General features: G+C 33.2%; 3 protein-coding genes across 3 annotated transcripts; 1 reads left to right on the top strand and 2 right to left on the bottom strand.

Moving 5' to 3' along the window:
- Window positions 1-477: 477 nt before the first annotated feature.
- On the top strand, window positions 478-8,505 carry Ddx1 (ATP-dependent RNA helicase Ddx1). Its single transcript, XM_074179636.1, is given in 15 exon segments — window positions 478-631; window positions 690-741; window positions 799-983; window positions 1,044-1,091; window positions 1,094-1,265; window positions 1,965-2,181; window positions 2,236-2,344; window positions 2,347-2,414; window positions 2,907-3,099; window positions 3,152-3,339; window positions 3,394-3,613; window positions 5,038-5,298; window positions 7,792-7,907; window positions 7,964-8,065; window positions 8,123-8,505. Coding segments are annotated over 15 exon segments (2,193 nt in total). The 5' UTR covers window positions 478-615; the 3' UTR covers window positions 8,369-8,505.
- LOC111508254 (transmembrane protein 50A-like) lies at window positions 8,445-10,381 on the bottom strand. Its single transcript, XM_023163696.2, has 4 exons — window positions 9,901-10,381; window positions 9,720-9,848; window positions 8,746-8,878; window positions 8,445-8,694 (listed from the first exon to the last, which is right to left on the bottom strand). The coding sequence occupies exons 1-4, from the start codon at window positions 9,997-9,999 to the stop codon at window positions 8,600-8,602; spliced, it is 456 nt and encodes a 151-aa protein (XP_023019464.2). The 5' UTR covers window positions 10,000-10,381; the 3' UTR covers window positions 8,445-8,599.
- Window positions 10,382-11,119: 738 nt separating this feature from the next.
- On the bottom strand, window positions 11,120-12,413 carry LOC111508169 (transmembrane protein 50B). The gene is made up of 4 exons (XM_023163599.2): window positions 12,221-12,413; window positions 12,040-12,168; window positions 11,433-11,568; window positions 11,120-11,371 (listed from the first exon to the last, which is right to left on the bottom strand). Exons 1-4 carry the CDS (start codon window positions 12,323-12,325, stop codon window positions 11,271-11,273), a joined length of 471 nt encoding a protein of 156 aa, XP_023019367.1. The 5' UTR covers window positions 12,326-12,413; the 3' UTR covers window positions 11,120-11,270.
- Window positions 12,414-12,572: the final 159 nt, after the last annotated feature.

Genomic DNA, 12,572 nt, shown 5'->3' with positions numbered 1-12,572 from the left:
TCAGAGGCGTATTCTTACGAACGCGAAGAAGAGTCACGAAAATCATAGATTTTTGCCGAACTTAAAAAGTTCGGCAAAAAAATAAAGTTCAGCTAAAATGTTGATGCTATTTACTGTAATTATTCAAGCCAAGTTTTTTAGCCCAAAATACATGTGACGACGTCTGAAAAATGATGATTGTTGAGGAAGCACACGCATACACCAATCCTCATTGATATGATGTCATTATGTTTAACTGGCAAAATTAATGACAGAACCCTATGCCCTTTGTTTTGGAGATAGTTTTGAAATTATTTCATTATTCCACAGATATGACGTCAGAGTCGACATTATTTCAATAAAAAATACAATGTTTTTAAACGAATACAAATGATTTCACGCCAACATAACACTTTTTGTTCTCCACTTATTTTCTTTCAACATATATTAGTTATTACACAATCATAAATATTATGATTCAATATTTTACTGCGCCACTGACATGACAGTTATGTGTCACTTCACGTTATACACCTTGTCACTTGTCAATCAGTGGCGTTACTAAGTGGGTTTTGTGTAATTTTTGTTTACCGGTAAATTTATCACAAATCGGTTGCAAAAAACTATATAATAACCATGACCGCTTTTGAAGGTAAATAATTGTGAATGGTATACTTTTTATTTCAAATTCTAATTGTATATTTTTTTAGAATTTGGGGTTCTCCCAGAAATTGCCAAGGCTCTAGAAGAACTAGACTGGACGTTAGTTTCAAAATAAACACATCCCAGTAAATTTGTTTAATCGCGTTCTCGTTACAGACTACCAACAGATATTCAGGCTGAAGGCATACCCCTTGTCCTAGGAGGCGGAGATGTTCTTATGGCTGCAGAAACCGGCAGTGGAAAAACTGCTGCGTTTTGTTTACCAGTTATACAGATAGTATGGGAGACTATAAAGGACATCCAGTCGGGAAAAGCTGCCAAGGCAGCAACAGAGAGCATGTGTACGATAAACTATGAAGGAAGTTATTCAATTGGTTTAATATGTAATCTCTGTATTTTAGCTCCGCCTTGGACAATGTCGACTCTAGATAGAGGGAATGCTCTAGCAGTCTCCCCGATGGTCTGAGGGTTCAATCACGAGAGCAGAAAGAGTGGCATGGGGTTAGGTGCACAAGAGGTGTCAAATCTGGCAAATGGGGCTTCGAAGCTACTGTTACAGACGAGGGTTTATGTAGAGTAGGCTGGTCCTCCTTGCAGGCAAATTTAGACCTTGGGACTGACAGGTATGTCTTATATTTTTATTAATATTGTCTGAGGAACCTTTTGTATAGTGAAACGCCTGCTGTGGTTTTGTAAACTGTGCGTTGTGAGATCTTATTTTCTTTCTGGTGATTATCTTTTGTGGATATAACTAAAAATAAATAGGAAGGAATATGCAAACTAAGCATAATGAAATGTTCTGTATACTTTCTCACGGAAGTATGTTGATAGATTTTGATTTTTTAATGTAATTCTGATGGCTTTTCCTTCATTATAATTAGTAATACTAAAGTGATATTAGTATTTTGAATATAACCTATGCCTCTTTTACTTTTTAAATTGAAGTGGTGAAGTTCAAAGTGGTATTAATTGTATCTATATAATTTTGTAGGTTTTCTTTAAATAACTTTGTTTAATTTCTTTCAAGTAAGTTTGTCTTCAACAGGATCAATATTAGATATAAGTGATGCTGATATTTTATGACGCCACTCCAGTTAAAAATTGAGTTCAGACCCAGAGTTTTTTGAGTTTGTATATATGTATTCATGTCAATGTAAGATTAATTCCAACATTAATATGTAATTGTTGAAATTTGACATTTTTCCTTTCTATCTACATCTGTTATTTTATTTCTTTACATTCTTATGTACATATATAATGTTGATAAAGATTTGTGACATATGTAATATTCGTATAGATATATTTATGAAAATAAATTCAAGGTTTGGATATGGTTTTGGAGGCACAGGAAAGAAGTCAAACAATAAGCAGTTCGACAATTATGGAGAACCATTTGGAAAAAGTGATGTGATAACATGCCTGTTGGACGGAGATAGTGGAGAAATCAAATTTTTGAAAAATGGTGTGGATCTTGGAGTTGCATTTCGTGCTGATAAGAAAATCATTGGCGACGGTTTGTTCCCTGCAGTTGTCTTGAAAGTAAGAAAGAAGTTTAACTTTGAATGTGTTAATGTATGAGGCTTTTTTTTGTAGAATGCTGAAATGGCTTTCAATTTTGGAGACAAACCCTTCAAACACAGCTTACCGAACGGTTACCAGCCTGTCAATTCTGCAGCAGCTGACAAGGTTGTTTCAAACACCAACGGACAGGGGGAGCTGGTGCAGCAGCAACAAAACTGATCAATAATGCACCTCAGGCGATAATTATCGAGGTTAGGATCAAACTACGGAATTAAAGCACAGTTGTAATCACATGAATATATCACCATAGCTCACCGTGATTGTGTTTCACAATTACCTAAATTGTCCAATACAAGGTTTTTCTGTGATGTAACTTTTAATTGATCTTTTGGAGGATTTTCACTTCAAGAAAGTACATTCGATTAGATTTTTTTTATGTTGGTACAATTGTATCGAACATATGTTTACAGTTTTAGCTGTTAAGCATATTTAGTTTGTTGGCGAGAGACATAAAAGTTTGAAGTATTTTGCGTGTTTAGCAAACTTCTGTTATGTTATGAATAAATACATTAATACTTCAAATATATATTTAATTATGAATAAACTAAGATTTTATTATGGATTTATTGGCTCAAATTCGTATCATATTTTTTTGAGTTTAATTTCAACTTGAAGTTGGTAAATCAACTATAATGAGATATTCAGCAAATTAACTGATTGATTAATTAACATTTTCACCTAAGCCATCCAGAGAACTGGCTGAACAAACCAGTAACCAAATACAGAAGTTCAAGAAATATCTAGAAGACCCTAAAATTCGCGAGCTGCTAGTAATTGGAGGAGTAAACGTAAAGGAGCAAATATCATTTTTACAAAACACAGGGGCCGACATCATTGTAGGTACCCCTGGAAGATTGGAAGATCTGATTCAAGGAGGTCCGTAATATCACTATTATTGTCTTCGATTTGTGTAAACTATCTGTTTCAGGTTATCTATCATTGGCAAACTGTAGGTTCTTTGTGCTCGACGAGGCCGATGGATTGTTGAAGCAGGGTTACACTGATCTAATAGAAAGACTGCACAGGGAGATGCCCAAAATCACCTCCGATGGACGTAGGCTGCAAATGATTGTTTGCAGTGCTACCCTTCATGCTTTCGAAGTTAAAAAAATGGCCGTAAGTCACCACTTATAACGACCAAATAAGAGCAATTATTGATCTTCTTTCTAGGAAAAGCTGATGTATTTTCCTACCTGGGTGGATCTTAAAGGAGAGGACGCGGTACCTGAAACTGTCCACCATGTTGTCGTTAACGTTGATCCCCAGCAAGATAAGAGCTGGCAGAATTTAAGAAGGCACATCATGACAGATGGAGTCCATGCTCAAGATAATGTCAGGCCCGGAAATAACAGCCCAGAGACTCTAAGTGAAGCCGTCAAATTACTCAAAGGTATAGTTTCGTTGATAGTAAAAAAATTGAGGAATTTTTTGTTATTGCTCTGGTTCAAATTATAATACTTTCATGATTACTTTACTCTTTGGTTACATGCAGATTTTAAACAGACAGATTTTCTTTGCCAGGGCCTTTCAATGGCCTTATAAACTCAAAAAATGTTTTTTTAACCAATTAAATGTTTATCTAAAAGCATATAACTTTTCCAGGTATTTTTTCGTTGATTGTGTTGGCAGCTTTGACGGGAAAGCAAATTCGATGTTGCTATATCGACAATGTGATTAAAAATTGTATATTGTATAAGGATTTCTATACCAAAAAAGTAAAACTGTCTTTGCCTTGATTAACATGAGCAAAATTTCAGCCTTCTTACATTTGATGCTAATGGATAAGCATTTTGAACCATATAGCAACCTATCATTATTTTTTTACACTCTTGAATATTCACATATTATTAAGGAACACCCTGTATACTGATTATTTATTCAAAAATGTCTATGTTAACTATGTTTTGAATAGCTAATGAACAGATACGATATATGGCAGCATTTTCATCTAATTTGGATGAGGAGTTGAGACAGCATAAAGTAAATTTTTCTTTTTCCCATAATAACGAAGAACTAAAAAAAGTAAATTCGTTACATATAGTGGTACTAAAATTATAGCTGACAATGTTCTTACAATTTCCAACTTTTTCAATTTAAATTCAATAAGCAATAGCTTTTACAGACCATCAAGTTTGTAAACTTTTTTTATAGTAGAGTAGAGAAAACGTTTTTGAACTTTCTTGATTTCGCTTTTTTATTTAAAAATGAGTCTTGTACTTTCATATATAAGTGGAGGCAGTCATGTAGAGAGGCCTTTAAGTGACTAATTCAAATGTGACAGACTTGTATCTGTATGAATTCTGTATTCATGTATACAGACATAATGACAAATTTTTCAATAGAACAAATAACGGGTATGCCACAAGATCCAGAAATCTGCTAGTGTCCAATTTGCATAGAACTAAAATATACCTATACCAAAAAGTCCTTTATATTTGGGATACAAAATTTTTAACAACTTTATGACTATCCAAAAATCTCCAAATATTAATATTTTCAAATCCAGACTTAAAGCATAACTTGTTGAGAAAAATATTTGTAGTATTAATGAATTTATTTTATAATTCTATCATTTAATTTAAACTGATTACTCCTTACAATGATTTGTAGATCATGCAAACAAATAACTTCAACATGATTCCATATTATAAAAGAGAATATGAGAACCGACAAATTTGTATCAATTTTAGTAAATACATCTTTTACTGAAGACGTGAGTCTCAGTTCGTAATTCAGTAGACAAAAACATCTAAGATACAAGAATTTGCTCGAACCCGAAACGAAAGCAATCAACACTCATTTAATTTTTTGCAGGAGAATATACAATTCGAGCCATTGATGTTCACAACATGGACCGAGCTATCATATTCTGTCGAACCAAACTAGATTGTGACAATCTAGAAAAATACATGAAGCAGATCGACAGAAATCATTATTCTTGCGTGTGCCTTCATGGTGATAGAAAGCCGCATGAAAGGAAAGCTAATTTAGAATCATTCAAGAAAGGGCAAGTTAAATTTCTCATCTGTACCGATGTGGCAGCTAGAGGTCTAGACATAACAGGGTTGCCTTTCAGTAAGTTTTCATTCTTCAATATTCTACTTCTTGGAGACTATTTCATTTTTTTCTATGTGGGGTTGCTCATGGTCTCATTGTTTAGGGATTATTGTGTTCTTATTCAGTTAATCCAAAACATCTAAATTAGTATTACCTGCAAAGAAAACTAAAATAGCTTTTATGGTTTACTGTGTCCGAGCCTTTGTTTCTATGCTCTTCATTCTTACTTGATATTTTTTACATTTCTAAAAAGTGTATAATTTATTTAATTAGTATTTCTCAAGGTTCAAACTTATCTCTATCAAAAATTTTACTAAATCACGCAAGCATTTCTTTATATTCAATTTAGTAGAATACAAATTTATTCATCATTAAAAATTTTATACATGTGGTACATACAGATATAAACCTTTATCAGACTAGTCAGAACAGAACATAAAGCAACCCATTAAGGTTAGATAATACTGTAGTTTTAGGTTTGAGTCCAAAGAGAGTGGGTCTATTCGACCACCCATCTGCAACCCGCAAGGGTTTATTGTGGCTCACACCTATTGGTTGGCTCACTCGACCAAATAAACCCAGCTTCTTAACGAACCCGATTAATTTGTATGGTGAGTGGTCTTTCAGGTCAGACGGTAAGAGTAAGGCTCTGCCGAACTCTAAAAAACCTGATTTGGTAGGGTACTACAGGTTTCAGTATTTGGTTCAGTATTTTCGTTACGACTTCAATTATCGTTATGAATATTGAGTACTTTCATAGTATTTGCAGATGAATTTACCATCTTGTGGCAAATATCAGCTAGCTCACTACTCAATCAGATGTGATACCGTAACATATTCAAGAAACACTTTGGAGTGCAGATTTCGATTGTTTAGGAAAAAACCATGTACCGTCAAAAAATTAATTGGAAAAAGTAGAGGAGAGCCAATTCTGTATAATTTTTTGGTGCCTTAATCATAAGTATTAGAATTGTTTGAATCTTTCTTTAACCATTACTCAGAAGTCGTGTTCAATAATTGGATGGAAAAAATAGAGTTACTATTTTCTGCAAAGTCAGAATCAGTTTCCTTTTGTTCAGTATAATGGGTGAAAAAGCTGTTGAAATTATCAACAACTTCTAGATTGTTTCTCATTACCTAATAACGTGCCTAGAAGACTGCATGAAATTGCAGGAAGATCTTGATTCGGTTTGCAGGTGGTTTGAAAGTAACAAAATGTTCTTAAATATCGATAAGTGCTCAGTTATAACATTCACAAGGAAAATTAACTATATTTCTGCTTCTTACAAAGTAGAAAATGTTCCACTTATGCGTAAGTCTGAGTGTAAGGACTTAGGTGTTTATTTTCAAAGTAACCTCAAATTCAACACTCACTATGAATATATTGTCAACAAAGCCTATAAGATTCTTGGTTTTGTTATTAGAAATACAAAAAACTTTAGAGATGTTGGGTGTATTGTAAAGTTATTTAATGCTCTAGTTAGACCTCATCTTGAGTATGCTTCTGTTATTTGGTCACCACAGGGAGAGACCAACGCAGATTTGATTGAAAAAGTTCAAAAAAGATTTCTTAGATATCTTTATGTCAAAATTTATGGCTGCTATCCCATTATGGTGCTCAAGGAATTTAACATTGTTACTTTACAGAGCAGACGTGCATTACAGGATGTTCTTTTTGTATACTATATAATTAATAATGTAAAGTACAAGGGATCATCTCTGGTCAACTATGTAAAATTGTTGGTGCCTAAAGTAAACCTGCTTAGACAAGACAAGAGATTATTCTTTATCAGCCTTTCTGATAACTCGCCAATCACCCGTATGCTAAATCATTGCAACATTTTAACTGAAAATAGCACCGTGGATCTTTTTACTAAAACAAATGCCAAAGAGATAAGGGCCTACTTTTTCTCACAGCCGGATTAATTTCTAGGTATTGGGTAACTTAATTTATAGGTACTTGTATACATTTTAAAAATTGTGATAATTTATTTGATTTCTTTTTTGTTTCATTTTATATTTACTGTTTTGTTTTATTTCAGTTAGTAGTTCTTAAGCTTATTTTGTTACTGTAGTTTTATCTCTCTTACTTTTAATTACAATTCAATATTGTGTTTGTAGGAGTAAAAAGTAAAATGACTATATCGTATTCATCATTCTTTTTGTGAATGCGTTGGTTTTTGTTTGTTCTGAAAATTACTAATCGTGTCTGAAAACTGTATCAAGGAGAGATACATACGTTTAAGAAATATTTTGAAATGAAATCTTGAAATATTCATCTCTCCCAACTTCTTTAGTTTCTCCCACTAGGTCTAAGTTACCTGTTTGAACGGTTATTTGTAGGCGTCATTTTCATTTGCCAGATCTGAATATAGGGAAAAGACATTTTTAAGGTTATTCAGTTCAGGAGTTAGAGGTTATAACAATGTCGAGATTTTATTGAAAGGAAAAAATGTTTCAAAATAATATGAAAGAATCTGATTATCTGCTATATTTTTGGTTTGTTTTTAGTGATCAATGTAACACTTCCTGATGAAAAATCAAATTACGTTCATAGAATCGGTCGTGTTGGACGGGCCGAAAGAATGGGATTGGCCATCAGCTTAGTCAGTACTGTACCGGAAAAGGTAAGCAGATCAAGGCTTAGGAAAAGTTGAATTTTTTTTCGAGTAACCTCTTACAGGTCTGGTACCATGGGGAATGGTGCAAAACGAGAGGAAGAAACTGTTGGAACACCAATTTGACAGATGTCAAAGGATGCTGTATATGGTACAATGAACCTCAAGTATGTCTTTTCGTGTCTTAAAAGTCTCAACAGAATATTGACCGAATTATTTTCCAGTTCATCGCCGACATTGAGGAACATTTGAATGTGACAATCCAGCAAATAGGGCCTGATATAGTGGTTCCTCATGACGATTTTGATGGTAAAGTCGTTTACGGTGAAAAACGAAAAGGTATGGGTTCAAATTATGAAAATCACACTGCCCAGATGGCTCCTATAGTCAAGGAATTGACTAAGTTAGAGAGTGAAGCACAATTGCTTTACGTTAAAAGGCATTTAACGAAATTAACTAGATCGTATTAACTTCATGACGAGATTAAACTTAAGGTACTTGTGTCCATTGTATTTTAATCAATGTTAAATAATATACAAAATGAAGTCATGAATCTGAATGTTTTTTCTATTTATCACAGAAATATGTCAATATAAAATACAACATTTTTAGGAGTTTTATTACATCAAGATTAATAAAACTGTTGAAAACTTAACACTAATATTGTCTTCAATTTCATATGTAAAGCTGTGTAACTGTCCTCATATATCTTCTGATCTAACAAATTTGTAAACCATAGAAGAGATCAAAATGAGAGCGTTCTGAAGTACGACAGCTACGCCTGACCACTGGCAACCTGGAAAATAAATCAATTGAGAAAATGCAAAATGCGTGCATTTTCACCTACCTTTTGTGAAGCCTTTGAAGAGTATTCCGCAGGAGGCAATCATGGAAGCAAAGCCCAATAAGAACCCCAAAAACAACCAGATTTTGGTTCCTTGAGAACCTAAACAGCCACCATCATAGTAGTCTCCCCAGAGCTACATATTGAAAATGAGTATTACAACTCTGTCATTAATATATATTAGTTATGAATGAGTTTTTGAATCAAAGGTAGACAGTAGTAGGAAAGCTGCACTTTTGTTATTTTCATTTTCAGGTAGCTATCAATTTTTGCTGGAAAAAGAATGATTCAATTCGATCTACGAATGCTTTAATTAGATACTTTATCTGAAGAATATCAATTGATGATGGAGCCTTTGATGTCCTAATTTCTGTAACCAATAATGTCGATTTAGAAATCTTCAATCATCTGAAGGTGTTCTTTCTATTGGCACAAATTTTCCCGTGGTGCAAGAAATCTTGTAAACAAGGTTGTCAGTAATGTGTCGGTTGGAAATTCATAATGATTTCAGTCATGGTTTCTATACATTCCATCACCAAGTGAAGATAGATAAATATTCACCTCATAAAATTGCATTTTGTAAGAGAGAAAACAGCCTTGTTGTTTGATCCCAATTCTGGAAGGATCTCTGTTAATTTTGTATCATGTGACCTATGCTAGGAATCGCATGATAGAAAAAGTAAGACCAGTTCAATTCTTAGCACGCACAGGTTTCCAGTTCAGAAGCTTGTCATGAAAGGACAACAGTCAGATAACAGGAAAATGCATTTTAACCTATATGTTGGTCATTATCCTGTATTATGAATGTATTTTCTCTTATCAACCTTTGTAAGTTATCTACTAGGGCTTAACTTGCCTACTCGCCCTTAAGATTCCTAGTTTACTTGCATATGTTAACTTCTTTCATGAAAGGTGGTAATTCTCAATAGTACTAACTACTTTAACAGTAAATGTTTGTATGAAACTGACATTCCTACCTGAGCATTTGATACAGAGTTAACCATTATTAGGGATATTGTCCCCAATACTCCACACATGTGATACCCTGGTAGTATATTTCCACATATGCTGGTAGCATCTATTAAAAACCACCATCCTGTGAAAAACTGAGATGGATTTTTTGCTGTTGAGAATGTCGACAATGCTAAGAGAGCTCACCAGAAATCCTGCTAACATTGAGGCATAGACATTTCTCTTGTCATCTGTGGTAAACCATATACATGTGGGCATGTTGACATTTTCAAAACAATTATCCATGACTTATTGCGTTTTTTATATAAATTAACAACACTGACAACACCCCTATCTAAAAAAATAACAGCTATGGTAGTCCTGGCTCCAAATTCTTGATATCAGAAATTAATTCTGAGGAAATTAGTGACAACATAACCTGTTTGACGTATAAAACTCGGCGTGATTCACGGGAATCATGCACAGAGAAATTCATTTTTATAGGTAATTTTTTTATATATAAATTTCTAGCAGTTTTTTTTATGAAACAAGTGCATATTTAAAGTATCTTTGTTCTCTACTTTTTGATACAATAATAAAGAATAGAATTACACTGAATGTGTACTGGTTTCACCAAACGAAACGATTAATCTTGAAAACATGGAAATACCCCATGCTTGAAAATAAGATCTGAATAATAGGGGGTATTTACACTATTCTGTAATTAATTAAACAACACTGAGTTTTTGGGTAGGGAAGTAGTAGATCGGTGAGGGCGTTTTCTATAAAGATGGCGGCAACAAAAAGTAACCATTCGTAAGGGACATGCAAGGCTCACTCATAAACAAAGTTTTCACTGTCATTATCTACCTGCACTATCAATATTGTCTCAAATAAGAGTTAAACCATTCGGATGAAATGAGAAGCTTAGTTGACAATTTCAACTTGATTTGAATAATGATTTAGAAAAACTCTACAACAATCATTACAATAATTATATTAATAATAGAAAAAATGTTTCAATTGTTCATCTCAACAATAATCTATGAAAAGATGGGATACTATAATTTACACGACATACTGTCTGTGGGAGGTAACGCACTTTTTGTCCGCCAGAGGTACGTTTTTTGGCGGGGCTAAAAATTTGGCATTTTCAACTTTGTATTAGGAAGAAATTGAAGTTTTATTTGTAATTCCAAAGCAATTTTCACACTTTGTTGTGGGTAAAATTCTTAGCAAAGGGCCAAACAGAAGATTCTTCCTCTTTTAAATGTGTTCTGCTTGAAATAAAAAAAAATCAAAGTTGAGAAAATGAGGATATGGAAGCAAACGTTTTTTCACTCAAAAGATTAAATTGTATCGAATTTCTAAGGAATGTGAATTCATAAATAATAAAAACTTAATAGGAGAGTTCTGAAAAATAAAATACATTAAAAATTATTTTTATTTGTATTAGTTAGGTTACAAATAATTGAAAAATTATATATTAAACTTATTAAATGAAGCTGTAAATAAATAATACAACTAAACTATCACAACTTGAAATTCACAAGATTAATACAAAATTTCGAGAATAATCACCCCCAAATATCTTCAGATCTTCCAAACTTGTAGATAATTGAAGAAATGAAAATGAGAGCATTTTGAAGAAACAGCGCTACTCCTGACCAACGATAACCTATAAAAAAAAGTTAGAGATTGTGCTCATTATTCACATAAATATTTTTACTGTTACCCACCTTCCTCCATGAAATCTGCAAAAAGAATCCAGCAAGATGCGATAACTGAAGCGAAGCCCATCACAAATCCCAAAAACAACCAGATTTTAGTGCCTCTGGGACCTAAACATCCACCTTCATAGACATCTCCTCTCATCTAGTGATAATACATATTCTCAGTTTGTTGTAAATTGAAAATTCATTTCAATGTATTGGTAAAGTACACCTCAGAGAAAAAATATACATCAATAGCTGATACTGATTACTGGTTTTTTATTAAACCAAAAAATACTGATGAGTGAAAGAAAAAGAAAAGAAATCTACAAGTATGTTCTCAAGAATTACATTTCTAGATAATAGTCCAGAATATCCATATATACAGTGTGACCCATTCAAAATTGAAGCACTGTTATAGATCACATTTTTCAAACAACTGGAATGATTTTTTATCATTAAGTATACATTTGGAAAGACCAATAAAACCTCAAGTTTCATACACAAGCCTAATGTATATTATTGAAAAATGATAAAGTTTCTGTACAAACAAACAACTCTCTGATATGAAGGATAGACGGGACTCGATAATCTTTTTTTCCTCTGAGTAGTACAGGAATTAGCATCAGCTAACCTGAGCATTCGAAACAGAGTTGACCATTACGAGAGATATTGTACCAACTACTCCACACATGTGATATCCAGCTAGTATCTTTCCATGCACGCTTGCTGCATCAATTACTGCCCACCATCCAGCAAAGAACTGAAATAAGTTGCGATTTTATATCTGTTAACAATGCCAACAAAAGGTTTACCAAAAATCCTGCCAACATAGAAGCATAGGCGTTCCTCTTGTCGCCTCCATCAAACCATATACATGATGGCATATTAACATTTTCGAAACAATTTCCAATTCCCATAGTTGTAAATAAATTAAAATTTTATTTTCTAAAATATTCACAACACCCCACTTATTTGTCTAATATGAAATATGACATGTTATGTATCATCATAATGTCAGATGTCAAAAGTCAGGTCATTGTCAAATTTTGAGTGTCATCAATATTAGGGCAAATTCCTAAATTCACCGATGAGCTCATCAATTGACCAAAATTGTTTTTTTAATTTTCAATGGATTATCACAGAGGAAACTCATGTAGTAGTATC

This window comes from Leptinotarsa decemlineata, unplaced genomic scaffold (genome assembly GCF_025532065.1).
Source record: "Leptinotarsa decemlineata unplaced genomic scaffold, Ldec_3_MD MMD2_tig00026282_RagTag_RagTag, whole genome shotgun sequence".
NCBI classification, from domain to species: Eukaryota; Metazoa; Arthropoda; class Insecta; order Coleoptera; family Chrysomelidae; genus Leptinotarsa; species Leptinotarsa decemlineata.
Note: the sequence above shows the minus strand (reverse complement) of the source record. Positions and strands in the feature narration are given on the sequence as shown.

Excerpts from the sequence above, each read along its gene's own strand:
- LOC111508169 (XM_023163599.2), bottom strand. The coding sequence starts at position 12,325 with ATGGGAATTGGAAATTGTTTCGAAAATGTTAATATGCCATCATGTATA. Across the intron at positions 12,169-12,220 it reads CTATGTTGGCAGGATTTTTG|TTCTTTGCTGGATGGTGGGC; the intron begins GTAAACCTTTTG and ends AACTTATTTCAG. Across the intron at positions 11,372-11,432 it reads TGCAGATTTCATGGAGGAAG|GTTATCGTTGGTCAGGAGTA; the intron begins GTGGGTAACAGT and ends TTTTTTTTATAG.
- LOC111508254 (XM_023163696.2), bottom strand. The coding sequence starts at position 9,999 with ATGGATAATTGTTTTGAAAATGTCAACATGCCCACATGTATATGGTTT. Across the intron at positions 8,879-9,719 it reads ACTCTGTATCAAATGCTCAG|CTCTGGGGAGACTACTATGA; the intron begins GTAGGAATGTCA and ends TTCAATATGTAG. Across the intron at positions 8,695-8,745 it reads CTTCAAAGGCTTCACAAAAG|GTTGCCAGTGGTCAGGCGTA; the intron begins GTAGGTGAAAAT and ends TTTATTTTCCAG.